Source organism: Myotis yumanensis, unplaced genomic scaffold (assembly GCF_028538775.1).
Source record: "Myotis yumanensis isolate MYYU_CA2020_CCGP unplaced genomic scaffold, mMyoYum1.0.hap1 SCAF_3, whole genome shotgun sequence".
In the NCBI taxonomy this organism is placed as follows: domain Eukaryota; kingdom Metazoa; phylum Chordata; class Mammalia; order Chiroptera; family Vespertilionidae; genus Myotis; species Myotis yumanensis.
The window spans coordinates 181,685,924-181,708,299 of record NW_027223754.1 but is presented as its reverse complement, the minus strand read 5'-3'; the positions used below and the strand labels follow the sequence as shown (position 1 = coordinate 181,708,299).

The 22,376-nt window shown below is 37.3% G+C and overlaps 1 protein-coding gene across 8 annotated transcripts in view; it reads right to left on the bottom strand.

The window, feature by feature from the left end:
- SOX5 (SRY-box transcription factor 5) overlaps positions 1-22,376 on the bottom strand; it is a 972,837-nt gene that overhangs the window by 9,896 nt on the left and 940,565 nt on the right. For all 8 annotated transcript variants that reach the window (XM_070410551.1, XM_070410552.1, XM_070410553.1 and 5 more), the window contains 3 exons: positions 21,450-21,595; positions 3,190-3,298; positions 295-468 (listed from right to left, as the gene is read on the bottom strand). In XM_070410551.1, coding sequence (XP_070266652.1) covers positions 295-468; positions 3,190-3,298; positions 21,450-21,595 — 429 coding nt within the window. The remainder of the gene's footprint in view (positions 1-294; positions 469-3,189; positions 3,299-21,449; positions 21,596-22,376) is intronic.

The following is a 22,376-nucleotide window of genomic DNA, read 5'->3' as shown; positions in this document are numbered from 1 at the left end:
CGGCCTTCCCACCTCCTCCTTCCCTCCCCGCCTGCATGTGCTCCTGCTGCCGCTGGTTGCCCAGCATGTTCCACGCCGCTCCCTGGTGGTCAGTGCATGTCATAGTGAGCGATCAAACTCCTGGTCTCCTGGTCGAACTTCTGAGGGGACAATTTGCATATTAGTTTCTTATTATATAGGATAAGCAGATAACATGAGCTGGCTGGCCTCCAAACCCCGTATCTTTCAACAAGCCCAGAAAACAGAACTGTACATTTAATCCATACATCACTTAACCTTTCATGCTTTTCTTACCCAATATCTTGCTGATGTTGGAGTTGTGCATGTCGGGAAAGGCTTGAAGGATTTTCCTTCGTTCATCTTTAGCCCACACCATGAAGGCATTCATTGGACGCTTTATGTGGGGTTCATTGCTACCACGCCCTCTAGATTCTCTATAAATTCTTGATTCTGAGACTCCAGCACTTCCTAAAAATAGGACACATTGTTTCTCATTAGCGTGAAAACTTTTGACATTTCTGTTCCTTACACTACTGTTTTTCAGACTATTAAAATATCTGAAAATAAAAAGTACATGTGATAATGGTACTTCCAGTTCTTGAGACAGATGCTTGTTTATGAAGTTTTTGTGATTAGCCTTGTGGTGGCAAATGCTGTATTTGTGTTTTTAATCCATTTATAATATATTTCCTTTTCTTACAATGGTGGATTATTTCACCATTTACTTTCAGGAGCCCACAAGAAACTTGAATATGTGATCTTTGATTGATGCAAATTGGACAGAGAATAGTTGAATTAGGTTAATAGACATGCAAGTACTATAGGAATATTAGATAGGTGAAAAAGCTCAAAAATTGTGAAACACTAATATGTTTGACAGATTGGATAAGTATGGGCAAGTATGTGTCTCTGCTACCTAAGGACTATCGGAACAGTGTATGCATGCCCCTTTCCTCTCTCTGAGGTTATATAAATAAAAATGCTACTAGATCAAATTTTGAGGTTAAACTACAATATAGACAGTCTCCTGTAGTGTTTCTGGCTTTTCTTTACAATTATGTGCTAATAATAAATGCATAAAATATTCTGATGCAGCAATGATAGTCTGCTTCCCAAAAAGATATTTGAAAAAATACAGGAAAAAGACAAATAGCTACATTACTATGGTTTCTTACCAAGTCAACAGCCACCTATTTAAGGTGAAAAAAAAAGTTCCTTCTCCTTTATTTTGCCCCTAATGTCTGCCTAAGTTATCCAGAGACCCATTGACAGTTACATTCCAATCAGCAAGACTCATGATGATAAAACACGACCAAGAGTCACAGTGGAACCTTAGGGAGCTGCCATCACTCCTCTAGGCTTTATGTGACTTTGTAGAATAGCTTCAGCAGATTAAAGAGCTTCCAGAGGTTCTTGAGTTTAGGCAAAAAGAAAAATGAAAAAGAGAAAGAAGAGAGAGAGAGAGAGAGAGAGAGAGAGAGAGAGAGAGAGAGAAACTGAACACATGGAACTCTGACACTAAGTTTTCCAGGGCTATCATTACAAAATATGGAAGAGAGAGAGATTGGTACCATACAAAATTTTAAAATAATTTGAGATTTTTAGAGCATATAGCACTGATAAAAGCAGTTTTCCCCCTTCTCCATCATATTCTTCCTTTCTTTTTTTAATTTGAAGGAATAGGAGTCAACCAAAATTACATACACTTGAAGACCTGTATAGCAGCAAACCAAAAAACACAGCATATTATTATTCCTCATTCATTATATGCTCTTTGGTCTCATGAAGATTGGGAAATATTTTGCATACAAGCATGACTGAATTCAACAAACAACAGGAACAAAATTTTGATGTTTTAATGCCCATTATCTTGCATATATTTTATCATGCTAATATAACTTAAAATTTATGAAATGTGGTATACCAGTAATTGTTTTTTTATTGACAAAAATGAGTGCTAATATATGGCAACATCTTCCTAAAGTGAGTTTGTAACTAGCGAATAATCATTTGCACATCTGCTTTTTCCTGTTCTTACACCTTACAGCAACATAAGCAGTAAAGTGAATGTTCTGTGACTTCATCAGAGCTAAACAAGCTCTTTGTATGTACTTAGGCCACGTTTATCTTATCCAAGCAAAGTAGAAAATAGAAGGAATTGTTTGGCTATAATAGACCAGTAAAACACAGACTTTTCTTAGATAGCCAATAGAATAAGATTCAGTTTTGACATAATTATCTGGTTGAATGCTCAAGTTTGGCTAGTCCTTTGGCCAGTGAATTGGACTTAAAAGCAGAATTGGCCCAAGGCACAAATAGGCACTTGCGTGTTTTGGGAGATCCAAGTGAGCTCCTCTGTCCTAAAGTATGTTTTGCCTTGGTGCAGGCTTTTCTACAAGCGGACAACATCCTCTGCAATAAATACTATAGGTGAGGACAGTGCTCTTCCAATGCATACATGTCACCTGACACTGGAGAGATCTTTCCAGTTGGGGCTCAGCGTAAGAGGAATAACAGCTTCTTTTTCCCTCTTTGCTGTGCTATTAAAAGTGGATCATCAGCTTAATTAGTTGTCACTGTGGATGTTTAGAATATTCAGAGATGATGCAGACAACAGAAGTCTCGAGGCATGTGAGGAAGGCAAGAGGCTGGTAGCTGGAGTTCTACTCGGTTACAGAGTAGGCAGGGCACGTCAATGTATGGTAGATAGCGGAAGAGGGAAAGGTTCCAAAATGCAAGAAACCATCGCAAAAATGTCCTCTGAACCATGTATTCTGGTCAGGGGTTGACAAATGAAAACTGGGAAATGAGCTTATATATGCAAATTTCTGAAAAGCTTGTTTCAGGTACAAGAAATAAGGAAGCGAGAGACAGGGTAGATGGCGATTAAGAATATTTGCTTGGAATCATTTCATCTTGAATCCAAGACCTGCCTCTGGCACTTACAGCCCTAGAACCTTGGGAAAAAATGATTCAAATTCCCTAAGGGCCAATCTCTTTATCTGTAATCATACTTATCTCACAGGTCGTGCCAGGGATCGATGCAAAGCGCTCAGCAGAATGCTGGGCACATGGGGGCTGCTCAGTACACATGAGCTCCTGTTGTAATGGTATAATTTTTAGTAGTTGTAATTGTACTAAATGGACACTTCTGCCCACTATTGGAATACATATCAAATCTTTACAAACCATCTGAATCTCCACTCATATTAAAATCCATCATGGAATGGCTAAATTTTCCTTCTTCATTCTGTTTAACTGCTAGTTGCTGAGTCAGACTCTCCAGTGTTGTTTTTTCCTAAAAAAATAAAATAAAATAACAAATATATAGTGAGAGTTCAGTCTGAAAATGATAAATATTCAAAGACATTTTTTTCTTGGGCCATAGATAATACATCGGCTTTTGGAAGGGATGGGATGTTGATTTATTCACCTTTGTACATTCAGCACATTATGTAGTTGAAGCAAATGATCAGCAGGATTTTTGAATAAATTCTTCTTATTCTTAGAATCCCCTTTACAGTCTTGGTATTTGGACTTGTTATGCCCAGAAGACAAATGCTGGGATTCTTGGAGATAACCTTCCCAAATCACAGCATGTACATAGACATGTCATGAAAGCAACCTGTATTGTAACATTTGAAATGCCTGCTTTATTTTTAGACAGACAGTAGAAGTATAGAAGTGGCATGGGACCCAGAGACAGTCTTCCAATAGTCAGGTGACCAACGGATAGAAGCATAATTCACAGTAGTGCCCTCTGGTTGCCATCTCCTTAAATGCCATCTGCATTCTTCATGCAAGAGGAATGAGGACATTTAAATATTCATTGCTAATTGCTTGTCAAGGCTCCATACATTCAATGTGAGTGCCTGCTACTTGGACCACAATTTGGTGTGGATTGCTAAGCCAAAATATTGAGCTGGAGAATTATTTGAACTACAAATATACCAAAATTAGATCTGTAAGGAAATCAACTAATTTAAAAGCATGCAGTGCATGATTTGAATTCATGGAGAACATGCCATTACAAACAAAATTATTTTCAAGGAAAATATAATGCTTAATCTACACCACAAGAGATATTAAACCACTTCCAAATTAACTGAGTGAGTTTAAGAACAGAAAAAGCATACAACAAAAGCTTTACACCTTTCTCTAGCACTCTACATCACTGCTCTGAGGACAATGTGGTTCCAAAACAGTTTTAAGAAAAGCATCTGTTGGATTTCATAAAATTTGCTCATGTTTCTTTATAATTATTCACCTTGCTTTATGAGAAACACAAACATGAATTGAACAAGTGAACCACATAAACTGAGGAACAGCTACTGAAAAAATAAATCTTTACAGGAAATAATCAACTATTTAAGATAATTGTATTACAGGTAAAGGCCCAGGTAATGTTCCCACCAAGAGACAAAGGGTTTTGAAATTAATACAGTACATGCTTTATCTCTATACAATCTCTGACAGTATTATAGTTGTGCATACTAGATTAAAAATTGTCTTAATTTAGTGGCCTTGGAACTTCTATTCTCTACTTGTCAAATTCTGTATATGATTTAGTAGAAAAAATATTTTTAATTGTAAATTATTATAAAACTAGAGGTATATTGCATAAAATTGGTGCACTGGTCGGGAGGAGAGGGGGCGGTTCCCTCAGCCTGGCCCTCGCCCTCTCGCAGTCCAGGACCCCTCTGGGGATATAGCAGTGTGCCAAATGGCAGATGGGCACTGCTCACACTCATCCCGGCCTGCTATGCCTGCTACCGCAGAGTCAGGAGAGGCTCCCGCCATGGCAGCTACACTCACCAGCTGTGAGCCCAGCTTCTGGCTCAGCGGCGCTCCCCCTGTGGGAGCACACTGACCACCAGGGGGCAGCTCCTGCATTGAGCGTCTTCCCCTTGGTGGTCAGTGTGTGTCATAGTGACTGGCTGTTCCAGTTGTTCACTCCTAATGGTCGCTTAGGTTTTTATATATAGAAATTACACTTTGATTGGTTGAACGGCTGACTGGTCAACCGGACACTTAGCATATTAGGCTTTTATTATATAGGATACAGTAGGGAAACTGGGAATAAAATAATTCTATCAACTTTAGTTCTATAGGATTATCTAGTGCTAACACTGAAATACATTATCAACTTAAAAATGTAGAACCTGTCCCAATTTGTTTTGTGTGTATAGTTGGTATTTCAACTGTTTTATTTGTTCTGGGTTTCTTTTGCTGAGAGTCTTCTGTTTATGTTCAGCTGAGCTCAGGAGCACCAAGGATACCAGCTTGACAGACTCTCATTATAGTAAGTGTAGTTGTTAAAGTACAAGATAGTTACGTAAAACACAACAACACTTTCCATCAACATGATAGGATAGTCCCCAGGCCCATGAAGAATACTGTACTATCTTTGGGAATGTACTGGGCCTGGATCACCTCTCAGGTTTTGATTTTATAGTGTATACGACAATTGTGCTACATATTTTCTTTTCTTTTTTAAAAAAAAAAAAGATTTTTATTAATTTCAGAGAGGAAGGGAAAGGGAAAGGGACATAGAAACATCAATGATGAGAGACAATCATTGATCAGCTGCCTCCTGCATGCCCCCTACTGAGGATCAAACCTGTAACCTGGGCATGTGCTCTGACCAGAAATTGAACTGTGACTTCCTGGTTCATAGGTCGATGCTCAACCACTGAGCCATACTGGTTGGGCTGCTACATATTTTCTAGAGAGTTTTCCATTCTGAGGTAAAGTCTTTCAAGAAGAGAAACCAAAATGAAGCTGATCAGAGTAGAAAAAAAAAAGGTTAAGTGACTTTTAAGGTTCTGAGTTCAGCTGGATAGATCTTGTACCATCTTAGCGAGAGGCTAAAATTAGTAAATGATGAGTGAGTAGGAAAGTCACAACCAGTTTTTATAGGAAGTAACTTCTAATTATCTACCTCTCAAGCACATAGTATCTATAAAAAATGACTCCATTAGTTACCCGTAAGTGGAATTTATAATACTTCGCAAGAGGATGTTAGTGGGAGAGAGTGGAAGTTAACATGGTCGGATCCATTTTTTGTGTGTGATCCTTTGCCCAGTCATTGACAGGTGACTGGAGGAATTGGAGAATGTGTGGAGTGTCTTTAATTCAAATACCTTATAACAGCATGTAAATCAAAATGGTAACATTGCCACATTTTAGAAACTCTCTCTGACAATAAATTCAGAAGACCTTAAAAGAACTGAGGTAAGGAGGATATAATACAACCCAAGTGATTATATGTTAAATATATGGTACATACAAATATAGTGCTTATATGATAGCTCTTATGTAATTCCATATAAAAATTAATACTGTAGTAAAAGTTTATATTTAGTTCTTATGTATAGAGATAGGCAAAAATCTACATGTGGCTAGAAGTCTAGATAATATTCTGAACCACCAAAAAAATGAGATTGATTTAAGAATAGTTCTCAAAGTTTAAATTCAATCTATTTAGGCATGTAGGAGAAGGAAGTATCAGCCAAATGTTATAAAGCATAAATGCTAATACATTGGGAAGATTCCTCTCATTTTACTTCTTCCAATCCTACACATCCCGGGCTGTCTCTTTCACAAGTGTCTACTATGTACTACCATGTCTCAAAACTCAACCATTTGAGATTCTGTTCCTAGGGTTAAATAGTTCCCATTCCAAAAGCCTCTATTCAAGTGTGCATATATTACTAAAAATGGTAAAATTTCTAGTCTCAAAGTTCTTATAATCAAATCAGTTCTTTCTAAACTGAAGCAGCTGAAAACAAATGAGGTAGGAAGGGAGTAAATAGGAAGATGCTGAGAATGGGAACCATCGAAGAAATTGAGTTTGGGGAAACAGAAAAAAATGTTGATGAACAGAGGTGACAATTTTTATCATATTCATTTTCTTAGTTCCAACAGGCTCCAATAAAACCACACTAACCAATAATTTGTACAAATAAGGAGCACTCCATGCCCCCACTTTAAGATCAGTGTTCTGGAACACAGATCTAGTTATACTTTACTGCTATCTTACTACTATCCAAGCACTGATCTGAAACTGACAAGGTAGCTCCATTCTTTGTTATCTTTTTTTCTATTAGTTATATAACAAATATAAAAGAAAAACAAACACATATCCTATATAATAAAATCCTAATATGCAAATCGACCAAACGGTGGACTGACCGGTGGAACAACCAGTTGCTATGACGTGTACTGAGCTTCCCCCAGCCCATAGGCCCCAGGCCAGCCAAGGCAGATGCCAGCGGGGCCCCACACCCCCATCTACCCGCCGGTCACCCTGCAGAGGGAGGCGACTGGCGGCAGCTTCAGGGGGCGGGGCTGGCAAGCAGGTGGTGCCAGGCTGGCCAAGGCGGGTGCCAGTGGGAGCTCCCCAATCGCTCCGCTGTCGGCCCACAGATCAGCTCTGATCCATGGGCAGGGCAGGCCTAGGGACCCTACCCGTGCATGAGTTTTGTGCACTGGGCCTCTAGTAAGAAATACTTGCTAAAATTCTACACTGAACTAAGTAATTTCAGAGTAGAGGGTGCAAGCAGATTTATTACTAAAAAGTAGTAAAAATGAAATAGTTTTGAGGATTTATAAATTAAGACCAAAAAAGATGACCTGTATGCTTTCTCTCTTGAATGAAAATGAGCAATTGGATAACAACTAGATTTCCTTTGGAAAGATGATTCTTATGTGGCCAATTAAATTTTATACAACTATGTAGGTTTACTGAGGTGGGAAACATTAGGTAGTCTGATTTTACTTGAAAAAGCTTATAATCCCATTTTGTATCTCATCACAGAAGAAAAGAATGTTTTAGACTATATAGCTTCTTGGGGTCAAATGCATAACTCTAAAAGTCAACACTCAAAAAGAACTATTATCAATGTGTTAATATTCACTTAGAAAATTTGGCAGCTGGTCTTGGGTTCTGTGGCTTATCCAATGACTTGCAGAATGGAAAACAGCACATGTATTGTTTGCATGTGACACCAGGCTATTGTGGAAATCAACAAGGGGAGCCATTAAACATCTAAAGAAGTGTGGTCAGTGAGTTGATTAGAAGTGGTCAGAGAAGATCTCTATTTCTAAGCTAAGAATGTTTTGAATGGCAAAAGGCCTCAGGGATTAATGGGAAGAGGACATATTTGTAAATATAGATAATAATCCATTTAGAAAATAATGGGTTTGGGGATCAAGAGCATCATGTCTTAACCAAATTGCCACATATATTAGCTGTATTGCTCTGAACAAATCAATTCTCCTCCCTGCATCCCAGAATCCTATCTATATAATAGGGTTTAAATAGATGATAGATTCTCATTAGCTTAAAAAAAAAAAAGAAATATATACTTTTAATATTAGGTTTAAAAAAGTCAATGAGGGAAATTGAAAATATAAAGATTCTTCCTAACATATAAGAATTAGAACAATTTCATATATTTCTAGGCCTGAATGTTTCTTATCAGAAATAAAGATTCTACAGCATAGAAAAGACAGCATTACAACATACCAGTTTTAAATCTGCTGATGTATTTTAGTTCTTTTTCTATTTCATACCTATCATTTATATGGACTACCTCCTACAAATTAAAAGGTTCCATCAGGAATCTCAGAGAAAGCTGGTTTAAAATAAAATTTTATTGCCATGGTTAAGATATTCTATTCTCTATGGCCAAGTAGTGGACTAATGCATTAAAAAGGAGAATGCTGGTTTTAACTCTAACAATTCTTGAGAATTTTTTCCCCTCTTGCCCATCATCTACAACAATCTATGCAATCTTTTTCTTTTTTACAGAGAGAGAAATGGAGGGAGAGAGGGAGAGAAACGTATGGGGAGAGAGAGAGAGAGGGAGAGAGGGAGAGAGAGAGAGAGAGAGAGAGAGAGAGAGAGAGAGAGAGAGAGAGAGAAACATCCATGTGAGAGAGAAACATTGATCGGTTGCCTCCCATAGGTGCCCCAACTGCAGATCAAACCTGCTACCTAGGTATGTGCCCTGACCTGGAATCAAACCGGCAACCTTTTGATGTACCAGGAGATGTTCTAACCCACTGAACTGCCTGGCCAGGAATATTTTTTTATTTTATTTTACATTTGATGCTCAGGCATGATGGTTTACAGCTATCTAATGTAAACCTACTAGACATTTAAATTGAAAACTCCCATTTCGTTACTTCAACTTACACAGAAAAAAACTAAAAATTCACTTTGTAAAGGCTCAAGTGCACATCCTTTATTAATATTTAAGATAAGTCAAAATAAAAACACACAAGCACACACACACAACTGTACTTTAGAAGAGGTAGATATTTCCTTAGCTACCTAAGCCTGATTAAATGGTTCACGAGTAGATGGTTCCTCTATTACGCCTTGAAATTGGGATTCATACAATTGATGAGCTTTGCTCCCCACCAGATACACATACAATGGGAGAGATGGGCTGTGGATCAGCTATCATAATGGACATCCCTGAAATAAAGCTCACAAAGCTATAAAACTCATAAAAAGCACATGCATGAAATGACAGAACAGAGTGTGACTGTCAAATGTTGACTCAGTAACAGTTAAACCCCTTCTGGCTGCACTTTTTTATGGTCTCCTTCTATACTAATGATACCGGAGGAACAAAGAAACAAAAAGGTTTTTAACCCTCCGTTTATGTGAATCTCACAGACCACCAAAGAAGATGAAAGATTATTTATAATGTCATAACGATTTATTAGTTGGAGACTTTTTCATTAGCTTAAGTAAAATACAAAGAAACAATGCATGTGTCCACCCCCTCAACCTCTCACTTTCATCCTTGCTTACTGAGAACCCCATTTTCTAAAAAATAATCATCTACCCACATAATCTAACAGCACAAATTAAAGTCTTCTTGTAAATTGTATATAAATTACATACAAATACACACAGACACACACACACACACACACACACACACACACACACACTTTACTCCAACATCAACAATAATGCAACTTGAAGAAATCTTTCACTAATTTACTCTGGTCAAATGTTAATCTATCCATTAAGATATTCCCAGTCACTTTGGTATTCTGAAATCTTGTATTTCTTAGGAATATTTTTCCATTCATTTTCTCCATCAGAGGATCACAGGGAGATAGGGTTGGAAAGGTCTGTAGTGTCCTCTGAGTCTAATCATCTATAAAATAAGCCTTCTCTAATCCTGATTACCCTCCCCCCCTTGTAAATTCCACTAGATTCTCCTGGTGGAAACAGTATGAATTAGAAGCCATAATGTGATTCCGCCATCTAATTTTCTTTTATGAAATTTGATATCCAGCTTCATGAAATATTTCCTGAAGGGTAATTCTAGCTAAATTTCTTAGGACCTTGGTTTCATCAGGCAATCTGATACAACTAAAATATAATGGCAGGTCAAGTTTTCTTAAGAAATATTATAAAGTTGAAGACAGAATGGTTTTGAAGGAAACATACAATTTCTATGAATTCAAGTCTTAATCCAGATAAATAACTTTCCAAGATAGTAAAATGACTTGTGGATAAAATTGAATCCCTATTTATAATTTTTTAAATAATTGATTTTAAAGTGGGAGAAATATTAGAAAGTTGGTGACAACTAGTTCTAATTTCCATGAATGACGAGAGAAATGTGAGGACTAGTGGCAATGTATGTCCCAGAAAAGACAGAGCTGATTGCTTTAAGAATTAGGTAAGAGCACTTAAGACAATGTGGTGATAACAACAGGCCAATATGGATTCACTAAGAAAAACAATGTTACAGTGACCTCATTTTTTTCTTTTCTACAGGAATTGGAATGCATACCAGAGAAGCTCAATGGTCATAATGTGTGGGACTTAACTCAGCTTTGGATTATGTTCTTACCAAAATCCTGTTGTCATGATGGAGAAATTGCACAGGACCCTGATAAAGAGAGTTGAATGGAGTAGGAAGAGGAGATCAACAATAGATTATCTCTAAATATCTTAAGAACCTCTATGTTTAAATCCAATCAAGACTTGTTATTTGTGGAAAAGGGAATTTGGCCACATGCCAACTGAGATGCAGAACCCTGACCAATGGTTGTATGTTACCCGGTGAAAGACAATGAAAAACTGAAGGAAGAGTTCTAGAATAGTCAGAACTGTCTCTCCATTTGAATGAGCTGCCTCAGGATGTAAAACATTTCGCTTCCCTGGAGGTTTTCAAGTACTGGCATATTAGAGGTATTGAAGAGGTAATTCAATGTTAGATTAAAGATCCTTTTCACTTTCTTACAAACCTGCAATTCTATGTCCTACTCGACTGGGCTCCCTAAAACAAAAGTATAATATTTTGATAAATGTATAAAACCATATATATTTTCTCTATCCATAAATGATAATTTCCTCAAAAGTTAAGTTTCAAAACTTAAAGGCAGTCCACTTATAGTTGAGAATTCATAATCATTTCCTCAAATTCAAAAGAGTAAATTCAAATTATAAAAAATATGGTTATTGAAATATATATTATGAAGAATTTTTCCAATAATAATTAGATTTACAGATTCAGGTACTTTATAAAATACATACTTATGGGCCCAAATTCAACATTATAATTTAGTACTTAAGCAAGGAAAACACTGCTATGGAGAAGAAGTCATTGAGGCATGGGTCTGTCACTCAAGGCATCTGCAGAAAACAAATCACTCACAAAGAAAGTAGATAAGGCTACCATCATGGTAAAATATTGGTTCTTGCTTATTTATCATGATGGTGCTTAGGGTGTGTACATGTGGAAGAGGGAAGGGCAGGAGAGGAAAACAATAAGATCTGAGTTTTTAAATGTCTATATATGTGGTCAGCATTGAATCACAGTGTAAAAAATGACTTTGTTATTATTTCAGATCAAGGCAGATCTAGATACTGTGCACATTGAGCCCAAACAGAAGGGTTAATGGGAAAAAATCAGGAGCCAACAAAGACAAATAATAGAATTCACAACCTACACTGGATGTCCGGTGGGTGGGAGGGCTGCACAGACATAAACACAAAACCGGAATGTTGTCTGATAGTAACTGTTCTATAGACAATGGGTAAGTCAGTTACTGAGCTACAGACAAGTACAGAATCATTCTCTTTAATTTTTCCTTTTCATGAAATAAAAAAGATGAAACTGTCAGCATTCTTACAAAAGCAGCCTCAGTAGCCAGCAGTTAACTCAATTAAAGAAATATAATTGGACTATTTTAAAGAGTCGTGGTTTGGTTCAGAAATGCTGGGTCTGACAAATAGAGGCAGGCACATCAAGGTGATAGTTCACTTTTCAATTATCCATGGTCGTTTTAGAGGAAGGGAGAGGGAAATGTAGATTAGAATAGATATTTAAATCTCACTTTATTGAACGCGAAAATTTCATGTTTAATCAGAGCTGCTACAAGAAGCAAAATAAATAAGATTGGGGGGAAAAAAAAAGATTGAACATATTCTTTCTGTTTTCCCAGTTCATTCTCAGGTGAAGGGGCTGGTGCATGATGAGGAAAGGAAGACCTAGAAAGGGAACCAAAACAGGAAAAATAAAGAACTGGGGAAAAGATATACAAATTGTGGAGGTGGTGATGGCTTAAATGAGATTTTTTGTGTGATAAAGACTCAAAAAGAACACACTAAATAATACACATGACCAACGCTGAGCACAAGCAAGCTAATCAAAGAGGCACAGGGTGACTGTGCTGGGCTGCTTTCTCCAGGATGGTCCCTTAGGAAGGAGACTGAAATTCTAGCCATAGGACATGGGTTTAAAAACCATTTCAATTGTTGTCATCTTCTCAGATCTCAGGGTTTTTCTATTTTCAAAACAAAGATAAGCATACTGTTCCGCTTATAGTGCAGTACATACAAGATTGAAATTTAATGTGACAGCACTCTGAAAATGGTAAGGCACAAAATAAATGTCAATAGCCATTCCTCCTCCTAGGACTCATAAGCAGGTCTTTCTCGTTTGATCTTTGGGATGAAGATGGGAACAAGGGAGAAGGGAAGTGAAGACCATTCTTAAGAGACCACATTTAAAAAAGTTCCAGTCCAACAAAAAAGTGATTCTTATTTTACTTACAGAAAATTTAGAAAAATCAGAAATGTGGGGCATCATATATGCAAATTTACAACCCTATGACCTTGGCATAATTATTGTTTATTACTCTTCTACTCTGTTATCTATATACCCTGGAAGTACACTTTAAAAATATCATATCTAGATTGGTCTCGGCATAGTGTTTTCAAATTCACTTCATATGGTGATTACCAGAGGGAAAGGGGGGTGGTAGGAGGGACAAGAGGGTTAAGGGGATAAATGGTGATGGAAGGTGGCTTGACTTGGGGTGGTGAACACACAATACAATATACAGACGATGTGTTATAGAATTGTACACCTAAAACCTATATAATTTTATTAACCACTGTCACCTCAATACATTCAATACAAATTTAACAAGAAAGAATGCTACTGTAAGCATAGCTTCAGATCTTTAAATGAAGAGACCATTTCAATCATCAAGAGGCCTGTGGGTGTGTATCTGACAGACCAATTTGGCGTGCCCTGTGTATCTCATTTTATTGGACCATCCCGCACTAACCCCTCTACCAGAATGATGTAAAGAACACAAGACGCTCTGTTTGAAAACACGCACAGCTTTTCTAGGCTTGGAAATTAAACCATAAAAAGTTTACTGAAAAAAAAAAAAACAACCTTTAAAAAGCTCCTTCAAAAACTCACACCATAATTGCTCCCCACCAGGCGTGGGCACTTGCTAGCTGCAAGTAGTGGCACTGTGACAAATGTAGCAAAGCTGAAAGCAGGCTCTACTAAGAGGAAGAAAAAGTCTTCCACTGGCCATCTGTGAAAATAAGGCATGTGGCCATTAAATGCAGAGGCTGTAAATATACACAAACTCCATGAAGCAAATGGCAAAAAAGGACTAAACTTCAAGCTCAAACAAATCAAAATGTTTAATGCATAGTTACCACTGCTGGAAGAAAACAGCTCTGATCTTTGCAGTCTGCACACTCGGCATGGATTTCAATTAAATGCCCCCAAAAAGAAAAGAAAGAAATGAAAAGACACAGAAAAAAAAAAAAAAAAAAACACCCATCCGGAACAAAAGGCTATAGACAGCCTATACTCAATTTCTAGAAACAAACAGCCCCTTTAACTTGCACCAGCCTGTCAGGAATGTCGATTGGAATTATTGAAAGGCTGACATATAGAGTGATGGATGGATGATGACATAATACCTATTTGCCTTTTTGTCGTGGTCTTTGAAAATTGGCTGCTCTGTGCTGATAATATTCACCAAGGGGTTTTCCTCTCCCTTCCTGTCCCATAAGAAGTGGTCCCTAGCTAAGACGCTCAGAATTAAGAAGGTTTTATGAATGAAAAAACAAAAGAAAGGAAAACGTAAGGATCAAATGCCAACTTGCACACACAAAGCTGGTTTAGATTTTCTAATACTCAGTTGCCTAGAAAGCAGTTTCCCATCCATTTATATAAATTTGCAAAGTAGGGAGACTCCAATAATAAAAGGCAAGTGTTCAATACCAGATTGTGAGTACCTTTTAATTAAAGTCTCCAAATAAATAATTATATGTAAAGTAGAGATTAAAAAATATATATTCACTTTTATAGAGAGAAAATATCAATCAGTTTTGTTATTGTAATTGGTTCTTAGGCAAATTCTAGCCAGTGGGTTTACAAGTTTAGGGACTTTTTTTTTTAACACACACACACACACACACACACACTCACACACACACACACACACACACACACACCTCGTATAAGCTCCTGCTTGGCCACGCTTCCAATGACATCTCATTTGCTCCTGAAGGATTTACCTAACATGGCTTTCTGCTCATGGAGTCTTTCTCTAACCATTGAAATATCTAGTTTTAATTTAACTTCTCTAATGCATTTTAGCTAAAGGCAACATCTACAAAAGCCATCCATAAATCATGACTTAATTGTAGAATCTTCCACTGAACACAGAGGCATGAGTCCTTTCATAATCACTTGTCCAAAGCAAGCAAAACCTGTAATTCACAATTCCTCACATGCCTCCTTCTTATCTAAGGGCAGGAGCATGTGTTAGGTAATGCTGAACTAGATCTACTGTGTCAGTTTCAGAAGCGTTAACACTGCTGGCCCCATCCATCAGATGGCCAGCGAAGCATCGGGAAAGCATGATGGATACAAAATTATTACAGGGCTGCCATCCGATACACTCACTGCCATTTGTAACTAATGCTGGGACTGACATACTTTTTTTCATTATTAAACATCCACATTAAATCAACATTGGTCACTGTCATTTCATGTTTGGCACTCTGTTAAAGGGAAAGAAAAGGAATGACAATGGCAGCAAAGAGAAGGTTGTGAAGAAGAGTTCTCTAGTGCCAGAGTAATGAAAATCCACCTTAATTTACAAATCAATATGGGTATATCGTCTGTGGTAAGGCTTCTTATGAATCTGACTGAGAAATGTAAAGAGAAACTGATGTCTTTATTGAGTAAATTATTATTTATAATATACATGTTATTCACCAAATTTTCCTCTTATTCTATGGAAATTTGCAAAGAATTGTCACTGAACCTCAGAAGGAAAAATAAGACATTTTTCCCACCTGTTTTTCTTTGCAGTTAAAAATGCATTCATAGCATGTGCAGGTGTTTAGATTCCAGGTACATTGTTGGCAATTAATATCTGGGGAATAAAATTCTCTGCCTTAAGAAATGTATGCACAGTATTTGCATGTTTATTTTTGTGATTGACATCTGTTTTATATCAGGAAACTAATACAGAAGTTGGCCTTAACATGTAGAGAACATGTGTGTGAACACACATTTATTGATTCAAACTTTCACCAAGCAATGTTTTCTTCCGGACATGCTTGTATGTTTTTATTAATTTTTATAGAGGAAAGAAGAGAGGAGAGAGAGAGAGAGAGAGAGAGAGAGAGAGAGAGAGAGAGAGAGAGATCGGTCGCCTCTCATATGCACCCTGACTGGGAATCTATATGACTGGGAATTGAACCCACAACTTGGGTATGTGCCCTGATAGGGAATTAAACCCTCGACCTTTTGGTGCACAGGACACTGGACAATGCTCAACCAACTGAACCACACTGGCCAGGGCAATTAATTTAATTCTTAATGAACCACAGACAAGTTATAAGGAAGGCTCTCAACATGTAATAGAAGAGCCAAGTTAGTTAGATGACAACAAATAGGAAACAATAAAAACAGAGCAGTTTTGAGAGTTTTAGTATCATTTTTTCTAATATAGCTGTGGCTCCCAAATAGCCTTTTCCTACCCAATAGCTACTCTGGTTCCTTTTTTTCTTTTTTTTTGCTTTCAATATAATCTTTGATCTTAAGATATCCCTTGATTTCAGGGAGGATAGTATCAGGTCTCTCTCAGTCCCAGAACATAATTCATGATCAATTTAATGCAATTTCTCTTCCGTTTGTCAGTAATCCTCTTAAAGATGTGTTTATGATCCAGCATTACCAAAGGAGATGTTTGTGGAAGTCAGCTTGAGAGATACAGAGAAACATCCCTATGAGAATAATGTAAAAACATCCCTGTGTGAATGAATACTGAACTTAGCAAAGAGGAAACAAATTCCCCTTCCTGTACTGCTTGCCTTCATGGATAGCTGTAGGTGCAGCCACATTTTGTGACTTTAAGGGAAAACCAAGAGAACCACAAAGATTTCAACCTTGACATCACTGAGCTGATAAACTAATGTCACCAACCTTCTGCTATTTACTTCATTATTTGCTAAAACTTAATCTTGGTTGAAGCTACTATATTTAGATTTCCTGATACATGTATTGAAATACATGCATTTAACTACAGCATAGGTATCATCTTCCTAGGATAACACCATTGAAAGAAAAGGGCAGGGAAACTTCTGGTCTATTATTTATTTCAGTCCCGAGCAATGGGTCTCTATTACATTTAAATTGTTCTCCTATTAGGTATGGACACCTTCAAACACAAGGTCAGAACCTAAGTATGCAGTTGATTGTAGGATCAAAACTGCCATTTAGATATTAAGGAAGCAAAGCAGGTGTTTTTTTTTTTAATAAAATAATTGTATGAAGGTATTCTTTCTGAGTCTTCCTACCTGAGAAGTTTACTTATCCATCCATAAAAGTAATCTGTAACAGAGCTGTGTGGTAAAATGATCACATTATTTGAATATACAATCAGGCTATAATTAACCAGAGATGACAATTATAAATAACACTGTGTCCCAGAGTTTCCAAGAAATCTGACATACACAGTTCTTGGGTATGTTGAAACACTTCCAAGAAAAGTTAAGAAATGAAAGCTCTTTTAGAAGTCTTCAATTACAATGTGTTTCAGTAAAAATTACTTTCATTATGTGTTTCAGTACATATTACTGAAAGACATTCATCCCTTTCTTCACACTTCTAATTGTTTTCACTGCCCAATTACAGCTCTTCCGAATGAAGACCTTCTAGTTGGGACAACCATATTGGTTATTTGAAATGTGAAGAAAACATAATGTTTATAAGGTTTGTGTGCTCAAGAAAACAGCTCTCCACTGCAGGATTCCAATTATCTGGATGTCAGGTGATGCTATCACCTTTTAGGCTGCTGGAAAGCACCAGGCTCAATTTCTTTCCCCATTTCCTTTCTCCCAGCTCCTTTCTACCTTTTTCTCTCCTTTATTGCACCCACTCCTTTCATGTCTTTATTTTTTTAAAGAAATAATTGTTTTTATTTTAAATATATTCTATTAATTTTTAGAGAGAGAAGAAAAGGGAGAGAGAGAAACATCGATGTGAGAGCAATACAACAGTCAACTGCCACTGCCTCCAGCACATCCCCTACTGGGGATCAAGCCAACAACCCAGGCTTGTGCCCTGACTGGAATTGAACTGGCAACCTTTTGGTGCATGGGATGATGCTCAATCAGCTGAGCCACACCGTCCAGGGCAACCCACTTCTTATATTTCACATATCTTCTGGGTTTGAAAAATTGGGAGTATTGTTTTAGGAAGAAAAAAAAATCCTCCTTATGGGATTCAAATTATATGAGAAGATAATAGTGCAAACTATAAAAGGAAGTTATCATATACCCTGTTTGTCTTTCATTAAGAACTCTGAAACAGTCCAGCTAGTGTTGCTCAGTGTTTGAGTGTCGACCTAGAAACAAGGAGGTCATAGTTTGATTCTCTTGGGGCACATGCCTGGGTTGCAGGCTCAATCCCCAGTGGAAGCATGTAGGAGGCAGTTGATTGATGATTCTCTCTCATCATTGATGTTTCTCTCTCTCTCCCTTTCCTTCCCCTCTGAAATCAATACATATATGTATATTTAAAAAAAATAACCCAGAAGCAAAATGTCAAGCCAATTACTAATCTACCTATGCTTTGGCATGGCTAAAGTTGGGTGATTATAAAAATCTATTAAAAAGGTAAGTATTAGGGAAATACCCACTATGTATAGTGATGTCACTTTATGTGGAAGAATAAGCATCCACTTTGCCAACTCAGGTATATAACTGATCTGACATGCTAAGCAATGTGGGATCCTTATTTCATACCATAGGTAGGCCTACTAACATAAATATGCTATGATTAACAGTCAAAATAATTATTTGACTTCAACTCTAAAAACTATAAAGGCAGAGGACATATTTTCTTATTAAATACTAGAGGCCCGATGCATGAAATTTGTCTCCTCTGCCCCAGCCCCTGCCCGCTGCAGTGGCCACCTCAGTCCTTGCAGCCTCAGCTTCATCTGGAAGGTCGACCAGAAGGATGTTAGGTCTAATTAGCATATTATGCTTTTATTATTATAGATAGCACCTCAAGTACACAGCCCCATCCTTAATAGATAATAGATGCTAATGTTGAATAATTACTAATTAAATATGTAAATTTGACATCATTTCAGTCCCATGAATTGCACAGATGTATATCAATCATTGACATTGTGGAAGTAACACCCAAGCTAGTTCAACAAGAAAAGGCAACCACAGTAATACCTGTTTCTTAGAGAGGTTCAATAATCTCAGTTCATTCTCAGGTGTCAAGGGTAACAAGGGATGAACTAGTTTGGGTCCTGCTGAAAGGTTTACCTGTGCATTACAAGAGTTAGCCATATTATTACAATACTGAAACTGCTTGCCTTCATGTTTTAAGAGTTTCACTTAAAACCCCATAAAAATATAAGACTTTAATTGAAGACATAACTCAACTGCATCGAAAGTGCATGGTGAAAAGATTTGGGAATGCTAACCTTCTTGAGAATGAAGACATTAATTGGGCAGCAGATTTTGGCAAATATTACTTCAAAAATAGTCTTTAAAAAAGTCATTATAATTCTACAAAAGAGATAGGAAAATTAAAAGCAGTAGCTTTCCACAGAGGCAATCTAACTCCTACACCTCAAATAGGAGGTGCTAATCAGAGAAATAAAATAAAGTGTGATGGTGGAGGGAGAATAAGAAGTGGCAATGAGGACTCCTAACAATAGACACTATGGAATAAAGTGAATGCAGATGGTTCCACTCTTGTTACTTAATCAAAAGGCTGAGCAGAGTCACTGGAGCCTGCATGAAGTCATGTGTTAGAACAACAGCTGATCTGTATTACAGAAGATTAACTCGCAGTGTCATGGTGGAGGGCCCGGGATTATTTTATGTACTACCATTGCCTTACAAGCCGTCAGCACAATTATTGCCCTCCGATGTGAATGACTGATCTGTAACCAGAGCTAAACAGCGTGCTGCTTAGGGGCCTAGGAGCTTCATGAAGATGAATTTCCATACCATCAAAGTGCTCTTAATGGGCTCCCTGATCCAACCACAAGGCCTGTTTTGCAAGTATATAGAACTTGGGATGAAGCCTTCCTGTCCAAAAGGATTTGGTCGGTTGTCACTTGACAAGTCCCAGCCAGCACAGGGGAGGAGAGGGGGGAGATAGGTAGAGTTGTCTCTGCTTTGGAGGATTAGAAAAAAAAAAGGGTACAGATGCTTGCTGAATGCAACCAACTGCTGTATCCACAGCTGAATTCAATGCACTTAACAAATAACGGCAATTTAGCTATGCTTGCGAGGAATAGCTCGAGTCACTTTGCATTAGCATCTGGCTGAGTGTTAAACTCATTTCTACATGGGGAGCAAAAAAAAAAAGGAATTTCTGTTCAAGCATCCTTTCAAGAATGTTTAAATATTTGAATATAAATTCCTTTATGCATGCGACCCTCCCTTCCTTCTCGGAGCTGTCACTTCGCTTGGCCTCCTCTCTGGCGTTTAGCTAGAGAAAGGTTGTCCCCTTCTTGCTGCACCAGCACCTTCTCACACTGTGAGATTGCAGGGGATGAGAGACTGACCCACGATCCGCTCTCCCCTCCAGAAACAGAACAGGCTGGAAGGAGTTTCTTCCACCTTTTGACCCATGTTTGGACCAGAAAAAAGGTAGGGTTGTGACAGGGTCGTGCATATATTTCCTTTCACTATGCAGATTGCTTGCTACTTAGAGTTTATACATCGAATTCCATATAAAACCTGGGAACCCAGGAACCTATCCAGCCTAGCAAACTGCTCATTCTGTACAGTCCTGTTTGAATCATGTTTCCCAGTTTATTGCTAAGTAGCTGATCATTTCCCCTCTCTTATCTATTGTGTCTATATAGCTAGAGGATTGTTTAAAGGAGATTCAAAAACACTTTAAAATTTCAATTCAAAACATATCAAACATTACCACAAAAAGTAAATCACTTTGAGCTTTCTAGAACTTACAATATTTTCTGAATATAATATAATGTATTTTAGACAAAAAAAGTTTAAAATTGTCACATTTCAGAAAAATTCAGAAGTTTCAATGGGCTTAGGTAGAAGAATAATGTCCAAGTTTTAAAAATCACATTTTGTTTTATAATAAAGTCAAATTTGCCAGCTGTGCCAGCCACCTAAAACTTGACAGTGTTTTGCATTAGAAACATATGACCAGCTCAGGATCCTAGATGCTTAGACTATGAGCATGGGTATCATCCAAGCTTATGCTGGTTAAAGAAGATCCAGCATTTTCAAATCCAGCTCATCCCCAAATACAAAGTTAAGCATCTCTGGGAAGCAGAATTTTCACTAGGATTCAGCTATCTCAAGTGCCATTTCATTTCAATACAAATGGAGGGCAGAGAAAGATATTAATTGTCAATAAGGTTTGAAGATGAAAACAAGAGAAATATAAGCCTGCCTATTTGGGGCTGGTTTTGATTCGGATGGACATGGAGATTTTTGTATTGACAAAGGAAAAACGGAGGAGGACTATTACTCTGAGATGATGAGAAGATGAAAAGATAATAAAGAAGAAAAGCATTCAGACGATTTAAGTATTTTTGGAAAGCCAGGTATTTTAAGAACTAACCTTTTCTGTCCGGCAGTTATTGAGACCTAGACTGTTCACAACAGCCACCTTCCCATCAAGCACCTGTTGTTCCCGCCGAAGTTGCTCCTTCATCTGCCGTGCTTCTTGGATTGCCTTGGTGACAGCATCATGGTCATTTAAATAACCTGAAGATGCAACAGAACAAAGGCTATGTTTTGTAGAAATGCATGGAAACCTTAACCATAACAATCACTTCTTTTTTGGGTAGTGGCTGGTGTCTGGCATATAAGAATTTCTCAGTGGAATTTGTCTAAATGAATGAATAAGTCATACATGAACATATTGCCAAACATCTGTAATTGAAGCATAATACTAAGTAAAAGGTAGCTGTTTCCACACACTTGAAAAGAAGTTTGAAATATAGTTTTTAAAGAAACTATTTTTAATTATATGAATATTTTGTAGTGCAAAAAAAACCTATCTTTGATTTCTTTTCATGTAAGATTTCTTTTAATGTTACCACAAAATGCAGATATTGATAATTATCACTATAATTACTGACACTCTCATAGCATTAAAAAGGCCAATTTAAAGTTTGGGCATAGCACTTCCAGGTTGTTATTTAAAGGAAAAATAAATCATTATTAACTGGCAAAGAAGAGCATTTTGGCCCCGAATCGGATTACAGTGAAATAAACCCCAGGTGGCAGTGGTTTGCTATGGATACATACTTGTAATAGTTAAGAGGCTAAATTTCAAGCACAGAATGTAACCAAGCACCTGTAATTGTTTGATTTAAAAAAAAATGTGGCTACTGGTAAGAATAGTCACACAATTCATACTCTTCATAAGATGGTCAAATGACCAGCCTGTATCTGCAGCTCTACAATCCAGAGTTAGAAAAAAAGAAAAACAAAACAAACAAAAACACTGTCAAATATGTCTTTTAAAGAATAGCAGGTGTAA